Here is a 23,295-nt window from a genome sequence, read left to right as displayed (position 1 = left end):
AAGGCTCTCTCTACACCATTTACTAGGTCTATACTACCATCTAGTGAATACAGGAGTGCACTGCATGCGCTCAAATGTAAGAAAACCGCTCTGCACTATCAAAGAAAAAGACAGGGGTTATTTCCTACAACCATTCCGCTACCTCATACAGACGTACCATCTGCCTTGTTCCAAAATACGCCATTGTGCATTGCGCTACCTGTATAGTGTGTTTCTAGAACAGTGCTAGAACACACTGAAACCACCACAGAGGAACATATTATATGTCTGCATTTATTTTAATCAGAAGACAATTTCATCATTGTAGCAGTAGTTTTGATACTTTTCCAAAAGATCATGACTTGTTTTATAAATCATTTCATCAAAGTCGTTTGTAAAAAAATTAAAGAAGTTACTGAACTAAAGCATCTATAATATTACAATATACCGGTAGTATAATAGTAATCATAATAACCATAACTGTAATGATACTTCTATATGCCTTTGAACCTTTTTTATAATCATATAGCTTTCTCTCTCTCTCTCTCTCCCACACACACACAGTCCCATAACCTCTCTCAATAAGGGTGTGAATCTGAGGACAATTCTATTGGTTAAGCCCCACCAAATTCTCTTCCTACTTCAACAAAAACGCAACCAATGATTTCAGACGCTCAAGGGGGAAAAATAAAAGAAGAAGAGTAAAGAAATATGACATCAACTCAAAACGCAAGATAACCTGGAAGCAAAGATATACTTGATACATCGTTCAGCATTCTAGGGAACATATTTACAACCAAAAAAAGGAATGGGCTTCTGCATAGATCCACAGGACAGAACAAAAACATGGCTAAAAAGAGAGGGAGAGAAAGAAAAAGAGAGACATTTACAGTTGAAGTCGGAAGTTTACATACACCTTAGCCAATTACATTTAAACTCAGTTTTTCACAATCACCACTTTATTTTAAGAATGTGAAATGTCAGAATAATAGTAAAGATAATTATTTATTTCAGCTTTTATTTATTTCATCACATCCCAGTGGGTCAGACATTTACATACACTCAATTAGTATTTGGTAGCATTGCCTTTAAATTGTTTAACTTGGGTCAAACGTTTTGTGTAACCTTCCACAAGCTTCCAACAATAAGTTGGATGAATTTTGTCCCTTTCCTCTTGACAGAGCTGGTGTAACAGAGTCAGGTTTGTAGGCCTCCTTGCTAGCACACACGTTTTCAGTTCTGCCCACACATTTTCTATAGCTTGACTTTGTTGTCATTAAGCCATTTTCCAACAACTTTGGAAGTATGCTTGGGGTCATTGTCCATTTGGAAGACCCATTTGAGACCAAGCTTTAACTTCCTGACTGATGTCTTGAGATGGTGTTTCAATATATCCACATCATTTTCCTCCCTCATGATGCCATCTGTTTTGTGAAGTGCACCAGTCCCTCCTGCAGCAAAGCACCCCACAACACGATGCTGCCACCCCCGTGCTTCATGGTTGGGATGGTGTTATTTGGCTTGCAAGCCTCCCCCTTTTCCTCCAAACATAACGATGGTCATTATCGCCAAACAGTTCTATTTTTGTTTCATCAGACAAGAGGACATTTCTCCAAAAAGTACCATATTTGTCCCCATGTGCAGATGCAAACCGTAGTCTGGCTTTTTTATGGCGGTTTTGGAGCAGTGGCTTCTTCCTTGCTGAGCGGCCGTTCAGGTTATGGCGATATAGGACTCGTTTTACTGTGGATATAGATACTTTTGTACCTGTGTCCTCCAGCATCTTCACAAAGTCCTTTGCTGTTGTTCAGGGATTGATTTGCACTTTTCGCACCAAAGTACGTTCATCTCTAAGAGAGAGAACGCTTCTCTTTCCTAGGCGGTATGACGGCTGTGTGTTTTTTTTCTGAGTTCTTGGATTATTTATTTTGATTTTCCCATGATGTCAAGCAAAGAGGCACTGCATTTGAAGGTAGGCCTTGAAATACATCCACAGGTACACCTCCATTTGACTCAAAGTATGTCAATTAGCCTATCAGAAGCTTCTAAAGCCATGACATAATTTTCTGGAATTTTCCAAGCTGTTTGAAGGCACAGTCAACTTAGTGTATGTAAACTTCTGACCCACTGGAATTGTGATATAGTGAATTATAAGTGAAATAATCTGTCTGTAAACAATTGTTGGAAAAATGACTTGTGTCATGCAAAAAGTAGATTTCCTAACCGACTTACCGTAACTATAGTTTGTTAACAAGAAATGTGTGGAGTGGTTGAAAACTAGTTTTTATGACTTCAACCTAAGTTTATGTAAACTTCCAACTTCAACTGTATATCAGGCAGCTGCACAAGCGGGAGAGTGGAACAGGATAAGAACACATAATTATGTGTAATGAACACAACACTATAAATGTGATGTCTTTAGATTGGGTCATGGTACTCATTAGGAGGTCTATAGTACATACAGTACAACATCAATGTCATTGTGATCTAGATTGAAATGATAGGGCCTTAAACCACATTAGCATAATAGGGAATCAAACCTAGCAAATCACAGCAGTGTTGCATACATGCCTGCGTTGACCATATCGAAATTAGAAAAATGTTTATTCATGGAATTTCATAAAGTCTATCTTTATTTGGAGAAAGCTTGTGTACAGTAATGTTTATGGTGAGTCTATGGCACAGTATTGTCAGTGAGAGATGGCATGGAGAACACATACTGTAGTCATCAGCCAGGACAGCCATTGGTAGTACATGATGCATTACTGCATGTAAAAGGGACTTTTACATGCGCATGACTTAGTGTGTTGATGTAAAGCTATAGGATGTATACTGGTTCAGGGTCAAATCACACCGAGGTCCATAAGGTCATTGGATCTCAACCTTATATCAGATATGGAACATGGAAAAATGAAGAGCAAGACAAGATGCAATTTTCCTAGAATATTTGGGGGCCTCATTTTGGTGGAGTAGCCTACTAACGTGGTAGACTCCTACAAGGTATGGGTCACACATAAGAGTGATAGTCAGGAGATACAGTATAAGGATTGTCTTGATGCAGTAGGATAGCACTGAAGCTAACATGCTAACATAAGCCTTTTTAGGGCACTTTTACTAAATGGTATTGTAGCTGCTGAGAATAGTCTTATATTTGGTGATAATATCTCTTTTCTCTCAGGACATACTATCTAGAGCTCTCCAAAAAGGCCATGGCTTTATTCTGGTCATGTGTGGAATTCTCTTGCATACTGTAACATCACATACTCACTGATTTAGGGTTTGGCCCTTTGTTCATTTTGATTTGTCAACCATCCATCCCCTCTCTCACTCTGTGACTCCTTCTCCCTCTCTCACTCTGTGACTCCTTCTCCCTCTCTCACTCTGTGACTCCTTCTCCCTCTCTCACTCTGTGACTCCTTCTCCCTCTCTCACTCTGTGACTCCTTCTCCCTCTCTCCTTCTGTGACTCCTTCTCCCTCTCTTTCTCATTTCATCCTCCGTCAATGTGTTTTCTCCAGATCCCTACCTTCCCTCTGAATCTCTGTCAACCTCTTTTTCACTCATCTCTCAGATGGACAGAATGAGTGTGTTTACTAGAAGATGACGTTCAGATCTATTGTAGGTTTAATGCAGATGAAGGTCTAGATGAGAGGCTGATAGAGGTGTAATGCTGATGAAGGTGTATGTATGCTGTGTGCTGACTTACAGTAGGTGTTAGGTGCAACGAAGAGGAAGAAGTGATTCATGGGCTAGTTAATATTGTGTCTCCTGAGGGCTCTAAAAACAGGACATTTCCGCCACACCTGCAGGCCCCTAGGCACAGCCATGCTAATGAGGTCTCCAGAGAAGACTGGCTCTGTGCGGAACCTGACTAATTGGTGAGCCACCAGAAGCCCCTCGAACATACACACACACACACACACACACACCTCCATCATCACTAGGTTCCGAAGACCTCAGCCTCCTGTATCCTTATGCATCTGCTTTGACTATCTTTGACCCCATCTTCCAGTGGTCCAATCTTGCTAGGATTTCATTTGACATTCTACCTTTAATTCATCATGTATAATACATTCTTAAAATAAACCTATTCAAGAGCCCCATCTACTGTTGGCCTGTGGAATTACAGGCCATGGAACCAGAGAGGAAACAGGAATGATCTGGTGATGGAACCAGAGAGGAAACGGCAATGACGGGGTGATGGAACCAGAGAGGAAACGGCAATGACAGGGTGATGGAACCAGAGAGGAAACAGGAATGATGGGATGATGGGGTCAAATGAACAGATCCTGCATTCACAACCTATCGGAGTAATCTAAACTTCCAAGTCCTAATTACAACCTTGCAACTCAGGTATCATCTCTGGAACCCAACTTCTCTGACATGCTGAACTCTGACATCACTGAAGGAAAATACTTTGATGACAGCATTTTTGGCAGGTAAATGCAACAACAAAACATTATTTATCAAAAACAATCAATTTGAAGGCTTTTGAACACTATAATTTGTTTTTGAGCATGATAGTATGTTTATGGTTAAAGTTGCTATCTTGACGTTAGCCTATTGGTGTTCTCAACGAGTTCAAAGCATGTGAATGCACACAACTCCATTGCTCTGAGTCTACAGGTTGCATTTCCCAACACTCCGAGGGTCGTGAATGCAGCATGACTTTGAGTGAGACAACAAGTAAACAGACAAATCTCACAATGGAGAATGACACAATGAATGAGCAGAGAACCAGTTTTCTATTTGTTTCTCAATTTGTGGGACCTGTAGTTGACTAGTAGAATCTGACAAGCCGGACCTAGCAATAGGCAGCTAACATATATATTCAACAGACATGAAAGTGGAGAATTCTGCATTCAGCATACATTTGTTAGGCCTAAAAAACCTGACACCACTATCTATCAGTTCAGTTAATCAGCTAGAAAACAAAGGGACAAGAAATGATTAAAACAGCCCTTAAATATTGCCTTTTCTTCCAGCTCACACAAACCATAATGCTAACAGTAATGTTAACATAATGCCATTGAGCTTCTCAGCCTTACTGTGCCGCCCAACGTTTCTCCTCAAACATACTACATACTGTGTCCTACACCTGCCCGCTCTCTATAGCAACACATTAAACACATTTTAAGCAAATGCTTACCTTTGAAGGTATAACCCTAAGCATGCAGTGTGAACTGAGATACCTGAAGCCATACCTCAAGCACATTTTTGTCTGTGTTTGTATATAGAAATAAGCCCTTTACATAATGTAAGATAAGTAACATTAGTTGAAGAAAGCAGAGGACATGCTACCTTACTAGTGGTCTTTTGGGGGTGCAGTAGTGTTCTCTACCACAAAGGGGGGCTAAGGCTATGTAAAGCAAACCAACAAGGCTGTGAATTTCACATCATTAAGAGAGCCTCCACATGCACGTACAGAATAGAGGTAAGACATTTTGATTAGACAAACAGTAGACCTGCTATGTGTGGAGTGCTGGGCTGAGAAGACAGAGCATGGACAGAGTGTGTGGTAGGGACAGAGAAAGGCTAGTGGGATACTTCTATATCAAGGGGTTGTCTTCTATATTGAGAAGCATTAGAATTATATCACTGGCCAGTAGTGTAGTCTGGGTGTACGTTAATTTTACCAAGGATAATTTGTTTACATTGTAGCAGATGCTCTTATCCAAAGCAATTTACAGTAGTGAGTGCATACATTTTCATACTGGTCCCCCGTGGGAATCAAACCCACAACCCTGGCGCTGTAAGCACCATTCTCTACCAATTTAGCCACACGGAACCATGAGAACAAACCACTACTCTAACATTTTAGTGTCCTTTCCTACATCTAAAGCCGCTTTAGGAATGGGAACCCAAATAAGTTGAGACTTCAGAGTAAACACCCACACACAATCACACACACACAAGTATGCACACACTCACAACTTTGCTTTTTGATGTTATCTATCCTATACTGATGAGACATTTCCTTCGTGCACAAGAGACCCATAAAGGAACAACATAAAGGATGGACATTGTAAAAGGACAGTGAGTGTTATCCCGTAGTTGGCCAGTGCAACAGAAAGCCAGAACAGGGAAACAGTGTAAAAAAGCTCAGTGAGAGAAACTCAGCAGTGAGGAGTTCTTCCTACTCAACACAGGCTGCTGCCTTGTCCCACGTTCCCGACACTGTCATGTTTTCCTCTCTTTGTTTGTAAGTCTGTTTGTTTTGATTGATTTGCATGTCTTCCATTTATAAGTAGTCCAACACCTCTGCAAAGACTCAATTACCCAGAAAGCACAGCGGCTGCAGACGTCTAGCCAACAGCACATAGCATTCCCGACCGAGGCGGAGATGTTTCATATTGTCGTGACAACCTATATCATCGGCCACCCGTTCACTCCTCGTTGGCGGGGGAGCTCTCCTCCAGAGGGGCGAGTGAGGCAGGGAGGCCCAGTCCCGTTGCATTGTGGGATGCGGTTAGGGAGGCGACAGTGTGCAGGAGGACAAGGACTAGCAGGCAGAGTTTGAGCCGGCTGTTGCACACTCTGCACACGGCCGAGGAACTGAGAGAGGTACGGTGGTGACAGGATGGGTGAGTTCTTTTGAGGGTCCCCCGGGAATGGTTGTTGTCCGCTTCTGTCTGGAAGTCCCACCGAACATCACAGCACTCTGCGTCTGCACCCACCACCCCATGGTACTCCTCCAACAGCCCTGCAAAGGAGGGACACATATTTACATGAACAATAAAGCCCGAGGTGGTGTGGTATATGGCCAATATACCAAGGCTAAGGGCTGTTCTTATGCACAACGTATCACGGAGTGCCTGGACATAGCCTTCAGCAGTGGTAAATTGGCCATTGCTATTATAAACTGGTTACCAACATAATTCAAGCAGTAAAAATACATTTTTGTTGTTGTTGTTTTGACACTCCTTCTCAATATTAAATATAATATGGATGTAAAAAATATCCTAATCACTCCAACATCTTGTTTCCACCATTACTTACGAGCATCCGATCACCTCAAATCAAGAAGGGTCTAGTGGTATAGGCTATAGGTTAATTTTGGATTGGGCAACGGATTGTCTTCTGTACAACAACAACTGTTGCTCCCTCCATGCCGGCTGTGAGTGTCTCTGTGTGTCAGTGAGCGGTCTGCATACTAATGTGAGTGGGTGAACTTGTGAGGAGGGCTAAGTCGTCTCCCACTCTGGACTGTTTGACATCGAAGAGCTTAAGCCTGATGAGAGACTCCACATAATTAAAGACTTAATAACGGTTGCAGCTCTGATCTGACAGGCCACACTTTCACGGGTGCACACACATCGGGTACACACAGGCGCGCACAAACACACACACACACATACACACAGCGGCACACAGGAACACACACAGGCAAACAAATTGGATGTATTCAGCATCAAAGGACTGCACCAACTCAGCACAAAACAAAATGCATACGCTTCAGAAGGCAGGAAAAGGGCATGACATTATTCTCTTTTTGACAAATAAATCAAAATGGATTACTAGAGCTGACTTCTAACTGGCCCAAAAGAAAAAACCCTCATTCTCCATGTGGTCTATGCCATGCGTAAACTCCTGTCTGGTGGGGTTGTTGACTTTGGCTGGCTGCTGACCGCCAGGTGGTGACATACAGTAAACTCACACCATTGTCACTCTTCTCATGGACAGCTGGGGATGCATTCAATAGCTTTGAGGTGGAAGCCATCACTCTAGTGCAGACCTTAAAGGGGAAGTAGCCTCTAGACACAATCATTTGTGCTATACGGCATATCTCACACCACAGCAAATGCATGTTGGCATATTAGTTCCATGAGCTAGTTGTAACAGATCAGTGCTGTGGTTGTACTCCATGTTTAAATGGGAGTATTCTCCAATATCTTCATATTATTTCCCTGTGCATATAACCTGTGTATCATACAGTATAACAGGCTGTACCTGTGCATATAAAACTGGGGCTTCCTCCGTGGATGAGATCGTCATTGTCGGGAAGGATGAAGGGACACCTCTGCTGCACCTCCAGACAGTACTGGCCACACGGGATCCTCTTACTGCAGTGCATCTGTGTGGTCTGGAAGTACTGTGAGCACAGCCAGGGCTTATATACCGTCTAGTAGGGAGTCGGAGAGGGATGGGATGGAGAAGGTGGAGGGAGAGAACATATTGATGTGTTAAAATTGGGTTGCCATTGATGGCGCACACACACACACACACAGTAATGTATGGATGCACACACAAACGCACGCTCACGCACACACACACACACACCATTCTTGACCTCTCTTGCAATTGATTTACTTGAATTGATCAGACTTCCTGGTATCCAGCTTCCAATTAATAAGGGCTTTGGTGGGAGAGGTCCTCTCTCTAAGACGTAAAGTACAGTATGCCACAGGCCTCTCTTGTATTCTATAAGCCTTCCTATTCTCTCTCACATATTCCCCAGTTCTACTCTACATATTGTCTCTCACATATTCCATATTGTCTTAAATGTATTCCATACATACAGTACGAGCCAAACGTTTGGACACACCTGCTCATTCCAGGGTTTATCTTTATTTTGACTATTTTCTACATTGTAGAATAATAGTGAAGACATAAAAACCATGAAATAACACATATGGAATCATGTAGTAAACAAATAAGTGTTAAACAAATCAAAATATATTTTCATATTATAAGTAGCCAACCTTTGCCTTGATGACAACTTCGCACACTCTTGGCATTCTCTCAACCACCTTCATGAGGTAGTCACCTGGAATGCATTTCAATTAACAGGTGTGCCTTGGTAAAAGTCCATTTGTGGAATTTCTTTCCTTCTTAATGCATTTGAGACAATCAGTTGTGTTGAGACAAGGTAGGGGTGAAATACAGAAGATAGCCCTATTTGGGGGGGAAAACAAGTCTATATTATGGCAAGAACAGCTCAAATAAGCAAATAGAAATTTGTTTACTTTAATAATACTTTTTGTATTACTTTAAGACATAAAGGTCAGTCAATTCTGAAAATATCAAGAACTTTTTAAGTTCCTTCAAGTGCAGTAGCAAAAATCATCAAGCTCTATGATGAAACTGGCTCTCATGAGGACCGCCACAGGAAAGGAAAGTCCCAGAGTTACCTCTGCTGCAGAGGATAAGTTCATTAGAGTTAACTGCACCTCAGATTGCAGCCCAAATAAATGCTTTACAGGGTTCAAGTAACAGACACATCTCAACATCAACCGTTCAGAGGACTGCGTGAATCAGGTCTTAATGGTTGAATTGCTGCAAAGAAACCACTACTAAAGGACATCAATAATATGAAGAGACTTGCTTGGGCTAAGAAACACGTGCAATGGACATTAGACTGGTGGAAATTTGTCCTTTGGTCTGCTGAGTCCAAATTTGAGATTTTTGGTTCAAACTGTTGTGTCTTTGTGAGACTCAGAGTAGGTGAACGGAGGATCTCTGCATGTGTGGTTCCCACCGTGAAGCATGGAGTAGAAGGTTTTATGGTGTGGGGGTGTTTTACTGGTGAAACTGTCCGTGATTTATTTAGAATTCAAGGCACACTTAACCAGCATGGCTACCACAGCATTCTGCAGCGATACACCATCCCTAGTGGTTTGGGCTTAGTGGGACTATCATTTGTTTTTCAACAGGACAATGACCCAAAACATCTCCAGGCTGTGTAAGGGCTCTTTGACCAAGAAGGAGAGTGATGGAGTGCTGCATCAGATGTCCTGGCCTCCACAATCACCTGACCTGAACCCAATTGAGATGGTTTGGGATGACTTGAACTGCAGATTGAAGGAAAAGCAGCCAACAAGACTGTTGGAAAATAATTCCTTGTGAAGCTGGTTGAGAGAATGCCAAGAGTGTGCAAAGCTGTCATCAAGGCAAATGGTGGCTACTCTAAAATCTAAAATATATTTTGATTTGTTTAACACTTTTTTGGTTACTACATGATTCCAAATGTGTTATCTCATAGTTTTTATGTCTTCACTATTATTCTACAATGTAAAATAGTAAAATAGTAAAAATAAAGAAAAACCCTTGAATGAGTAAGTGTCTCCAAACCTTTGAATGGTACTGTACACCTACTGTACCTACGCAACCCTTCATACAGTACACAATGTATTCCATTGACCTATTGTCTCAGACATATTCCAGAGGCCTTCCTATTCTCGCACACATATTTCCTAGGTATATTCCCTGGGCTCCTCGTCCCAACAGATTTACGATAAGTCCGCTGTCGCTATATGGTGTGTTGTGGAGCTGACACCTGTTAGCGAGTGTGTCTCCTAGTTCTCCACGCCGCTCCTGGTCCCCGTGGGGCTACGGTAATTAGCCGGTGGTTCCGGTGAATCACTCAAAGCTTGTTTGGGGAAGTGGGGAGCGCTAGGCACGTTAGTGCCCGCCGCGGGCTAACCGTCACGGCTCAACACACTGCACCCAATCATAGATCTTGTCAATCCCCTCCGCAGATGAGATATTTATGCTGTGTGTGTGTGTGCGCGTGTGCATGCATGTGCGTGTGGGTGTGCGTGTGTAAGGCTCTTGCTCATATGATGTGACTCCCAATGTGCTCTTGATTAGATAAATCTTTGAGCGGCATTTGATGATGAACAGTAAGCCAGGCATTAGCACGTAAAAAAAAGGTGAATCTATTATTTCCTCAGTCACAAACACAGGAAGCTTATGCTTTCAGCACCATGGACAGCTCTGTAACTAACTATACAGAACAAAAGTACTGTATAAACGCAACATGTAATAATTTCAAAGATTTTACTGAGTTACAGTTCATACACTGGACAATTCTTGATACACAATGGAAATGGTTGAGCGTAAAAAAAAACAGCAGCGTTGCAGTTCTTTACACAAACCAGTGCGCCTGGCAGCTACTACCAAACCCTGTTCAAAGGCTCTTCAATTGTCACCCACTGAAAGGCACACATACACAATTCATGTCTCAGTTGGCCCAAGGCTTAAAAATCCTTCTTTAACCTGTCTCCTCCCCTTTAGCTACACTGATTAAAGTGGATTTAACAAGTGACATCAATAAGGGATTATAGCTTTCACATGGATTCACCTGGTCAGTCTATGTTATGGAAAGAGCAGGTGTTCTTAATGTTGTATATACTCAGTGTATAAGGAAATCAGTCAATTGTAATTCATTCATTAGGCCCTAAACTATAGATTTCACATGACTGGGAATACAGATATGCATGTGTTGGTCACAGATACCTTATAAACAAGCTAGGGGCGTGGATCAGAAAACCAGTCAGTATCTGGTGTGACCACCATTTGCCTCATCGAAAGTGAGCATTTGCCCATTGAAGTCGGTTACGACGCCAAACTGCAGCCAGGTCAAGACCCTGGTGAGGACGATGAGCATGCAGATGAGCTTCCCTGAGACGGTTTCTGCTAGTTTGTGCAGACATTTTTCGGTTGTGTAAACCCACAGTTTCATCAGCTGTCTGGGTGGCTGGTCTCAGACCATCCTGCAGGTGAAGAAGCCAGATGTGGAGGTCCTGGGCTGATGTGGTTACACGTGGTCTACGGTTGTGAGGCTGGTTAGACGTACTGCCAAATTTCTCTAAAACAATGTGACAAAACTCCACAGTGGAGTTTTATTTGTCCCCAGCACAAGGTGCACCTTTATAATGATCATGCTGTTTAATCAACTTCTTGATATGCCGCACCTGTGGATGGATTATCTTGGCAAAGGAGCAATGCTAATTAACAGGGATGTGAACACATTTGAGAGAATAAGCTTTTGTGCGTAGGGAACATTTCTGGTATCTTTTATTTCAGCTCATGAAACACGGGACCAACACTTTACATGTTGTGTTTATATTTTTGTTCAGTATAATAATACAATTCCAGATGGATGTGAAATTCGAGTGAATTTAACAGATAGACACATATTGCCCTTCACTCTGCGCTGGGCAGTGTGTGTATGTCACAGCAGTAAACACGATCACGTCATCACGTTAATGTCACATCCTCATCCACACATTATCACAGCATTGCGTGTGTGTGTTTGTGTGTGTGTGAGTGTCTGTGACCTTACGCATAGACCCCTGCTATGTCTATGCCTGACCATAGGGTGGCGATAGAGGGACGAAGACTTTGGCAAAGGCCTATGATTTCTCTCACTCAGCAGTATCTCATATTCCAAAGTCAAATCTGATCATGTCCCTACCCTCAGGGCTTTGTGGATAAAGAACCATGCTAGATAATCAATAACATCGCACTCAGGGAGATTAACCCAACAACACGCCTCTGTGGAGACTTAACCCTCCTCCAACCAAAACTCTAAACGCTCAGGATTTAGGCTAAATATATCCTTTAAAGTGAAGAAGAAAAGGCAGAGATTGGATGAAACCTAAAGCATATCCTAAGGCCAGTATTAAGAGCTATTAGCTAGCAACATGGTTCAGGTTTGCAGTGTTGTTGCTGCTGTGAGCACTGCAGATTACAGTAGTGCTGCAGCAGGGCTAGCCTTGCATGGGGCCGCAGTGCAATGTAGGGTCCTCTATTTGTGCCTGTCTCTCTCTCTCTCTCTCTTTTTCACTCTCGCTACCTCGCTCTCTCTCTTTCGCTCCTTGGGGGAGGGGGGATGGGGTGAAAGGGGTCAGATGAATGGAGATACGTATAGAACACTGGAAACATTGGAAGAAGAAGAGAGCAATAAAAATAATCTGGTACCTATACTATAAACATAGCCTCTACTTCAATCAACCCCACTAGCATGCTCAAGGTCAGCATTGTTTTTCTTCTGTCCTCACGGAACTCTTTCTTCACTTTCTTCTCATTTTTAGTCATACTCGCCGTTTCATCTTTCTCAAACTTTTATTTCTCTCTCTCTCTCTTTTCTCTTCTCTTCCCCTCATCCTGTTTTATCCATATGCGTTAGTGTCTCGTCTCCTGGTCTCCTTGGCAAGCTACAGTGTTATACCTAAGCTGTCCTCCTGGATTGTATTATTCCATTATGATTAGCCTAATAAGGTTGTAATTGTCGGAGGGCCTTTCAGCGCCCTATAGTATTGGTTTTACAAGGCCTTGGGTGGCCCTGCATTGTCAGAGCTTTGTCTTTGATGTTTTATCTGTGCTCCTGCTTCCCCTGCTCCCCTGTACGCAGGGCAAACTGCTGACTGAGGTAGGGCTAGAGGGAGGGAGGGAGTGCACGGGAACACACCGGATTACTGCAACCTTACACATCGAAATAAAATGAATAGAAAGGGTGTCTCCAAGTAAATAACGGCATAATGGGTGGACTTGCAGCCATTTTGCGTGAACCCATGCCTGGAATTAAAAGCAGGAAGTGTATCTTTCAATCTGTGCTGTGATTTGTTGAGTCAACTCAACTGACATTACAAAAAAATTAATTGCATTGCATTAGCCACATCAGTTAGCATCATTTGAATGAACATGATATATTACCATGGCAATCCATCATCACTTGCTAGAACATTCCAAAATACCATGGAAATTATTGCATCACAATACCAGGCAGCCTTTGCGTGTGTACCCATGAGTTTACCAGTCAAAATGCCAGGGTTAGAGGTTCCAAGCCTGTTCTATTCATTCTATTTCTAAGGTCTTACACTCCTCACGCACCCCACCACCACAGCTTACTGTAAAACATAGTAATTTACTGCTTCATTACATTCACTTTTCATTTATCTCCTCCTCTTTTTCTGCTATCCCTGCTATTTAAGCATCTACAGTACAGTAGTGTTGGAATAAACCCTCAATCATCTACAGTACAGTAATTTGTAATAAACCCTCAATCATCTACAGTACAGTAGTGTTGGAATAAACCCTCAATCATCTACAGTACAGTAGTGTTGGAATAAACCCTCAATCATCTACAGTACAGTAGTGTTGGAATAAACCCTCACTCATCTACAGTACAGTAATTTGTAATAAACCCTCAATCATCTACAGTACAGTAGTGTTGGAATAAACCCTCAATCATCTACAGTACAGTAGTGTTGGAATAAACCCTCAATCATCTACAGTACAGTAGTGTTGGAATAAACCCTCAATCATCTACAGTACAGTAGTGTTGGAATAAACCCTCAATCATCTACAGTACAGTAGTGTTGGAATAAACCCTCACTCATCTACAGTACAGTAATTTGTAATAAACCCTCAATCATCTACAGTACAGTAGTGTTGGAATAAACCCTCAATCATCTACAGTACAGTAATTTGTAATAAACCCTCAATCATCTACAGTACAGTAGTGTTGGAATAAACCCTCACTCATCTACAGTACAGTAGTGTTGGAATAAACCCTCAATCATCTACAGTACAGTAATTTGTAATAAACCCTCAAGCATCTTCAGTTCAGTCTGCAGTGGTTTTCATCAGTACCCCAGGGAGCCTCAGGTTTACACATTTTTGGTCCAGCCCAGCACTAGCACACCTGATGCAGCTACACAGCAAATTGGCCAAATACACAGCAAATTACCTAGTATTTTTCAGTGGTTTCGAATGGTTTCTGCAGCTGAAGCGAGAGCAGAGAAGATTTCACGTGTTTGCTTTAATGTGAGACCAAATCGGAAACGAGGAGAGAGAAGAAAGTTAAAATGTTTTGAAAAGTGTGAAGACACCTTCAATAAAGAACTGCAACAGTGACACTATTTCCATTTTCCCTCTGAATTACCACACAGCAAATCGGTCAGTGTAACCTAGTGTTGATTTTTCAGTATAACATTTCTAGTGTTAATTCAAGAGTTAAATTAGCTTTCTAAGAGTGAAAGTGGTGTAAAATAATCCCAGTGTTGGTGTTAATAACCAGTGTTGAGTGTAAGAGTGTGACTGTGTCAGTTTTACTCTGTGGAGAATAAAATGTTCCCATCAAAACCACGCCCATTATTACATTTTTCCCATCACGCTCTACCAAAATTAGATTTTTGGGGGGGGATTGTTTTTAATATCTGTGTTTTTGCATGTACATTGATTGATTTATTATCTTATGCTACACAAAGATAAATAGCATAGATTTTTCTAAATTAATCCAATCAGTTACTTAGATTCATTCCAGATTTAATGTTCCTAACAGGTTGTGGGTGAATAAAATTCCAACTGTCGGATGTCCTAACACTGGCTGGATTCCAATAGGAATTACATATCACTTTGCAAGCCAGCATAATATAACTTTCAGGCCTGTTGTGGTCTGTAAACCAATAGGTTCCCAGCACCACTGGGTTGGGGTAAAACATGGCCATCAAAGTAAGGCTTTATGATATATGTAATGTACTAACATAAACAGTTTAATTGTAGTAACGTTCACTTACAGTAGGACCCCACTTAGTGACTAACAAATATAGTCATGTTCGGTAACTCCACAATTCACTAGAAAAGGCAAGGTACACTGGGCAATTATGTTGAAGGCGTGGCTTAGTTAACTTCTTTGGGATAGGGGGCAGCATTTTCACTTTTGGATGAATAGTGTGCCCAGAGTGAACTGCCTCCTACTCTGTCCCAGATGCTAATATATGCATATTACTATTACTATTGGATAGAAAACACTCTGAAGTTTCTAAAACTGTTTGAATGATGTCTGTGAGTATAACAGAATTCATATGGCAGGTGAAATCCTGAGGAAAATCCAACCAGGAAGTGGGATATCTGAGGTTGGTCGATTATTCAACTCAGTCCCTATTGAATGCACAGTAGAATATGGATCTGTTTGCACGTCCTACGGCTTCTACGAGATGTCAACTATCTTTAGAAACTGGAATGAGGCTTCTACTGTGTTGTGGGGCTGAATAAGAGGGGAATTAGTCAGTGGTCTGGCAGAGAGCCAGGTCCTGGTCATGCGCATTTCACATTTTTTGTCCGAAGTTATGCGGGATCTGCACGAGCGTTTGGATATGTGTACTAAATGTGCTAATAAAAGTAGCTACTTGGACATAAATAATGGACATCATCGAACAAAACAACAATTTATTGTGGAACTAGGATTCCTGGGAGTGCATTCTGATGAAGATCATGAAAGGTAAGGGAATATTTATAATGTAATTTCTGACTTCTGTTGACTAGCCAATATGGCAGATATCTTTTTGGCTGCTTTGTTGTCTGAAAGCTGTACTCAGATTATTGCATGGTGTGCTTTTTACGTAAAGTTTTTTAAATCTGATACAGCGGTTGCATTAAGAACAAGTGTATCTTTAATTCTATGTAAAACATGTATCTTTCATCAAAGTTTATGATGAGTATTTTTGCTATTTGATGTGGCTCTCTGCAATTTCTACGTATATATTGGAGGCATTTCTGAACATGGCGCCAATGTAAACAGAGATTTTTGGATATAAATATGCACACAGGTTAGTGATTCATTTTATCTCTATTTCTGCTTTTTGTGACTCCTCTCTTTGGCTGGAGAAATGGCTGTTTTTTTGACTTGGTGGTGATCCAACATAATCATATGTTGTGCTTTCGCTGTAAAGCATTTTTGAAATCGGACATGATGGGTAGATTAACAAGATGTGTATCTGTCATTTTCTGTATTGGACTTGTTAATGTGTGAAAGTTACATATTTCTAAAAAATATTTTTGAATTTCCTGCACTGCCTTTTTAGTGGAATGTTGTCGAGGGGTTCCGCTAGCGGAACGAATGTCCTAGACAGGTTTTAAGACCTGCCGTTAAATTTGTTTTTTTTTGGCCACCCGTGAGTGGAAGTGTTGTACCAGTTTAAGTGGTCAATTTTTCTGTTAAGTTAAGCTTGAGCATGTCTGGTGCCAGATATCAGGTCTTTTATAATGCTTACATAAGAGCACATGGCAATGAAGACTTGAACATATTATTGCAATGTCCTGAACAGTGATTCAGAAAAGTAATGTTTCTCTCATGGCTAACTACAGCTCTTTGAAACACTTATGTGAATCAACTTGGATGCAGTGTTGAAGTAAAATAATCTCAAGTTAATTTGGTGATACATAAAGCAACTCAAACATTGAAATTGCATCTAATATATAAATTGCATTGACAGACTGGTTCGTTGTGACAAAGCTCTAAAAAGAAAAGGAGAAAAAATGAGATTGTACTCCACCTACATGTTTATTTATCCTACTGTTTTTACCAAACAAATGTCAATTACAACATGCTCTAGGTAACACTGACCAATTTACTGTGTGGCAATTGAGAGGGAAAATATAAATAATGTCACTGGTGCAGTTCTTTATTCAAGATGTCTTCACACTGAGTGGCACCAGTACAGTAGCTATCTAGCTGGTATATAAACACGCACCTCTGAAAACACGACTTCTCCGATGTTGGTTACAGTACTTATTTAAATGAGGTAAGAGAATATCATGTTACCATTGGTGTATTAAAACTTCTTCGGGATCGCATTAGCTAACATAGGCTAATGCGATTAGCATGAGGTTGTAAGTAACATGAACATTTCCCAGGACATTTACATATCTGATATTGGTAGAACGCTTAAATTCTTGTTCATCTAACTGCACTGTCCAATTTACAGTAGCTATTACAGTGAAATAAGACCATGCTATTGTTTGGGGAGAGTGAACAGTTTTGAACATGTTACTAATAAACACATTTGGCACATGTGGGCAGTCTTGATACAAAATTTAGAACAGAAATACAATGGTTTATTGGATCAGTCTAAAACTTTTCCCATACACTGCTGTCAACAAGTGGCCAAAATCTAAATTGCAGCTGGGCTGGAATAATACATTATGGCTTTCTCTTGTTTTACAAAGACCATGGTACAAAAGAAATACAAAAGAACGGTTGTTTTTTTCTTTGTATTATCTATTACCAGATCTATTGTGTTATATTCTCCTACATTCCTTTCACATTTTCACAAACTTAAATGTGTTTCCTTTCAAACGGTACCAAGAATATGCATATCCTTGCTTCAAGGCCTGAGTTACAGGCTGTTAAAATATTTGCGTATGTCATTTTAGGTGACAATTGACAACAAAAAGTGGCAGATCCTTAAGAGGTTGAGAGTTAAGGTGATGTAATCTTGTCCCCTTAATAATGAATCCAAGTGTTTGACATGGGGAGGGGACGAGTAAATGTATGATCAAACTTTATCAATGTCAAAGCAACAGTCATTTTTGGTACTTTGGTGATCATACTTTGATCTGGTTTCCTTCAAATATCATCAAATTTCATGAAAAACATGATTTTGACTGACCTTTAACTCAACACTGAGTGACCTTGTCAAGAGATACGGACCTCTTGGTGTGATGATAAAAAATGATATATGAGGTTTTATTGCATAACACCATTGGTACTAACTATATACACGTCCTAGTGTTAAAAATACAATATAGTGGTATTGAATAACACTGACAAAGTGTAACAGTGTCAGCACTAGGCATGGTGTTAATTTAACACTCAAAAGTGTGGACCGTATACACTGGCCCGGTGTTAAATTTAACACTGTCAGTGTTGATTTAAAACGATTTAAAATAAATTTGCTGTATAGTGAAGGGCATGATGATTAGTTGACTAGTTGAATAAGGTGTGCTACTGCTGAGATGCAACAACATATTCAACCCTATTGATCCCAGAGGAACATATTGTGAAATACTAGACCAGAGAAAACAAAACTCTTTCTTATAGCGTACCATTTCTGAGGGGAGTTGAGCAGACTAGCAGTCGAGGCAATATGAAATGTAAAGGGTGAATAGTCAGATGGAGGTTACTCTACTGCAGGAGGAAGCATGTAAACCAGCAACTCATTTCCCACAGGGCTCTCTGAGCACTAGCAGCAATGCCCCCTCAGAGCTCTAGTACAAGCTATGGGTGACGGGTCGCATAGCAATTTCCAACCTCACGGATGGCTAACCACACCAACACGCACACTCCAATACACTCAAAGATAAATACACTACCGTTCAAAAGTTTGGGGTCACTTAGAAATGTCCTTGTTATTGAAAGAGAATAGCACCTTTTTTGTCCAACATGAAACAACATGAAATTGATCAGAAATACAGTGTAGACCTTGTTAATGTTGTAAATGACTATTGTAGCTGGAAACGGCAGATTTATTTTATTGAATATCTACATTGGTGTAGAGGCCCATTATCAGCAACCATCACTCCTGTGAATGGCACGTTGTGTTAGCTAATCCAAGTTTAGCATTTTAAAAGGCTAATTGATAATTAGAAAACCCTTTTGCAACTATGTTAGCACAGCTGAAAACTGCTGTTCTGATTAAAGATGCAATAAAACTGGCCTTCTTTAGACTAGTTGAGTATCTGGAGCATCAGCATTTGTGCGTTCGACTACAGGCTCAAAATGGCAAGAAACAAAGAATTTTCTTCTGAAACTTGTCAGTCTATTCTTGTCCTGAGAAATGAAGGCTATTCCATGCGAGAAATTGCCAAGAAACTGAAGATCTTGTACAACGCTGTGTACTACTCCCGCCACAGAACAGCACAAACTGTCTCTAACCAGAATAGAAAGAGGAGTAGGAGGCCCCGGTGCACAACTGAGCAAGAGGACAAGTACATTAGAGTGTATAGTTTGAGGTCAGCATCCCGAAGTCGCCTCTTCACTGTTGACGTTGAGCCCGGTGTTTTGCGGGTACTGTTTCTCGAACTAGACACTCTAATGAGTCTGTTTCCCGAACTAGACACTCTAATGAGTCTGTTTCTCGAACTAGAGACTCTAATGAGTCTGTTTCTCGAACTAGACACTCTAATGAGTCTGTTTCTCGAACTAGACACTCTAATGAGTCTGTTTCTCGAACTAGACACTCTAATGAGTCTGTTTCTCGAACTAGACACTCTAATGAGTCTGTTTCTCAAACTAGACACTCTAATGAGTCTGTTTCTCGAACTAGACACTCTAATGAGTCTGTTTCTCGAACTAGACACTCTAATGAGTCTGTTTCTCGAACTAGACACTCTAATGAGTCTGTTTCTCGAACTAGACACTCTAATGAGTCTGTTTCTCGAACTAGACACTCTAATGAGTCTGTTTCTCAAACTAGACACTCTAATGAGTCTGTTTCTCGAACTAGACACTCTAATGAGTCTGTTTCTCGAACTAGACACTCTAATGAGTCTGTTTCTCGAACTAGACACTCTAATGGGTCTGTTTCTCGAACTAGACACTCTAATGAGTCTGTTTCTCGAACTAGACACTCTAATGAGTCTGTTTCTCGAACTAGACACTCTAATGAGTCTGTTTCTCGAACTAGACACTCTAATGTACTTGTCCTCTTGCTCAGTTGTGCTGAGCAATAGATCTGGTAAAAGATAGTTTGAACTGTAGTGTACATACAAACACACACACACACGGACAACCAAGGAGAAGGATACACTCAATGAAAGTAATCAAGCATGAATGTAAACAACCAGCAAAGACCAACAACATGTCTCTGCAAGCATTAACCTGATAACCAATAGTTTTGCTAGTTAGATTATAAGTAAACAAACATTGCATTGAGTTTGCTGAGGCTAAGCTTACCACAATCCCATTGTTCTTTTGGCCTTTTAAAATCACCTGACTCTACCAAATCAACTGACACTATCACATACACAAAGCAAGGTTAGACAAACTAATAACACCGTGTATGTATGGAGCAGCTTGCAATGAGCTAGCTAGCTTAGTCAGAGAAGACAGTCTAGCACATAGCCTGTCGACACAAGACATGTGTACAGTAAATGTAGCAGAACTAAAACTAATAATCTCAAGGAAAGGACCAGTGTATAGGGAATGAAAGGGTAGATTAAGTCAAAGTGGTCAGCAAAGTCAATGTGAACACAATAGAGTAACAAAGGGGGTAGCTAGCTATGCTGCAGGCAGGCATACAGGCAGGCTGACTGCAACACAGAAGGAAACAACATTGATTGGAATGGAAGTGAAGCAGAGAGCCCTACAATATACTCTGCCTGACTGGGACATATTCAATTACAGTCATGTTACATTTGAATGGGTATGACAACCCAGGAGGGCTATTTTTCAAATCTGAACTGAGAATAGATTCACCTATTGGTTCTATTGGAACACAAAACCCTGAAGCACGCACACACATCCTCACCTCTTTTAATAAGAGCAGCTCATTTGTCAATGTAAACCATGCTAATGTTATTACCGCACAGCAAGGGCCACATTATACAGAGTGGGTTTATTAAATACAAGAAACACACACACACACACACACACACACACACACACACACACACACACACACACACACACACACACACACACACACACACACACACACACACACACACACACACACACACACACACACACACATCTGATGCTTTCATTACAACAGACAGCACCAGCTCAGCACAAAACTGCATCACCAATGTATTACTGAACTATACTGACAAAAATATAAACGCAACAATTTCAAAGATTTTACTGAGTTACAGTTCACAGAAGGAAATCAATTGAAATAAATAAATGAGGCACTAATCTATGGATTTCTCATGACTGGGCAGGGACACAGCCATTGGTGGGGGCATAGACCCGCCCACTTGGGAGCCAGGTCCACCCACTGGGGAGCCAGGCCCAGTCAATCAGAATGAATTTTTCCCTACAAAAGGGCTTTATTACAGACATAATACTCCTCAGCACTCTCTCCCCCTCCCCGTCCTCAGACGATCCCACAGGTGAAGAAGCCGGATGTGGAGGTCTTGGGCTGGCGTGGTTACACGTAGTTTGCAATTGTGAGACACATTTTAGAGTGGCCTTTTATTGTCCCCAGCACAACGTGCATCTGTGTAATGAACATGCATTTTAACCAGGTGAAAAGCTCACTAAAAGGGATGTAAACAAATTTGAGCACAACAGTTTTCTGGGATATTTTATTTCAGCTCATGAAACATGGGACCAACACTTAACATATTGCGTTTAGATTTATGTTCAGTGTATATCCATAAGTTCATTCAAGGTGACTGGGACTTTATCAGACGTGCTCTGAAATGCTTCAGTGTGGTCAGTCAGCGTCGATGTCACGTCAGTGTGCTTAATAAAGCAACAAAGACCCTACTGTAGACACTAATACAGAGCATACGGTACAGTAGCAATAGGCTCGGCCAGGTTTCTGTCAGTCACTCTGCGTATACTGGCTCATTGTACCATAGAGATCAATAGACATGAGCCTTTAGACTGACAAGATAAGAGAAAACCACCCTGTGATCCAGTCACACACACACACACACACACACACACAGAGCGAGAGAGAGAGAGAGAGAGAGAGAGAGAGAGAGAGAGAGAGAGAGAGAGAGAGAGAGAGAGAGAGAGAGAGAGAGAGAGAGAGAGAGAGAGAGAGAGAGAGAGAGAGAGAGAGAAAGAAAGAAAGAGACACACACAGAGAGACACACAGAGACAGAGTGAACAGAAAAGAGGGTAGAGAACTCGACAGTATGGAGACTATAGTCTGCACATAACTGAACATACACGCAAACACACACAGACACGTATGCACAAACAACAATGAATTCTGTTTGATTAATCAAGGTTATGTGATGTTATTCCTATATAGTGTTTTCATGCAGACACTAACAAAGATAATTAATTTGACAAAGGTAATTATCAGGAAGAACCTACTGTGAGTAAGAGTGATGAATCAATATTCACCTCGGCGGTATAGGCAGCATCTAGCTTAACCACACTTTTCCAAAGTTTACTACCATCTGGGGGGGTAGTAAATAATTTGTCTAAATAATTTAACAGCTTATTCACAAAACAACACTGTTTGTGCCCATGGCTTCAAGGATGGGGTGTGTGCTTGGGTGTGATGTGTGTGTGCTTGGGTGTTTGTTTGCCCTGCTTTCCCAGCAGGGTTCAATGCAAGTTTTGTATTCATGTGCTCATCTGCAAAACATTGTCCATTGATTTTTTGACCCATCCCCATTGCAAATAGCAGAGGAATATTGGACTAATAACACACACCCTACATTTCTGATTCCACTTTACTGGGCCTGAAAGCAAACAAGGCTAAAATACTACACAAAACATCATGGTGATGACAAAACTGAATAATTGAAAGATCTCTCTCTCTCTCACTCACTCACTCAACAGGTCACAAATATTGCTGCTGTGATGGCACACTGGTATTTCACCCAGTTTTTATCAAAATTGGGTTTGTTTTTGAATACTTTGTGGATCTGTGTAGTCTGAGGGAAATATGTGTCTCTAATATGGTCATACATTTGGAAGGAGGTAAGGAAGTGCAACTCAGTTTCCACCTAATTTTGTGGGCAGTGTGCACATAGCCTGTCTTCTCTTGAGAGCCAGGTCTGCCTAAGGCAGTGAGTCTGTACATAGTCAAAGCTTTCCTTAAGTTTGGGTCAGTCACAG

At 41.1% G+C, this 23,295-nt stretch overlaps 1 protein-coding gene across 1 annotated transcript in view; it reads right to left on the bottom strand.

Moving 5' to 3' along the window:
• Positions 1-259: 259 nt before the first annotated feature.
• Positions 260-23,295, bottom strand: part of LOC129816813 (NALCN channel auxiliary factor 1-like) — a 185,993-nt gene continuing 162,957 nt past the window's right edge. Inside the window, exons 2-3 of the mRNA XM_055871723.1 lie at positions 7,929-8,100; positions 260-6,681 (exon numbers count right to left, since the gene is read on the bottom strand). Coding sequence (XP_055727698.1) covers positions 6,365-6,681; positions 7,929-8,100 — 489 coding nt within the window. The 3' untranslated portion in view covers positions 260-6,364. The remainder of the gene's footprint in view (positions 6,682-7,928; positions 8,101-23,295) is intronic.

This window comes from Salvelinus fontinalis, chromosome 19, assembly GCF_029448725.1.
Source record: "Salvelinus fontinalis isolate EN_2023a chromosome 19, ASM2944872v1, whole genome shotgun sequence".
NCBI classification, from domain to species: domain Eukaryota; kingdom Metazoa; phylum Chordata; class Actinopteri; order Salmoniformes; family Salmonidae; genus Salvelinus; species Salvelinus fontinalis.
Note: the sequence above shows the minus strand (reverse complement) of the source record. Positions and strands in the feature narration are given on the sequence as shown.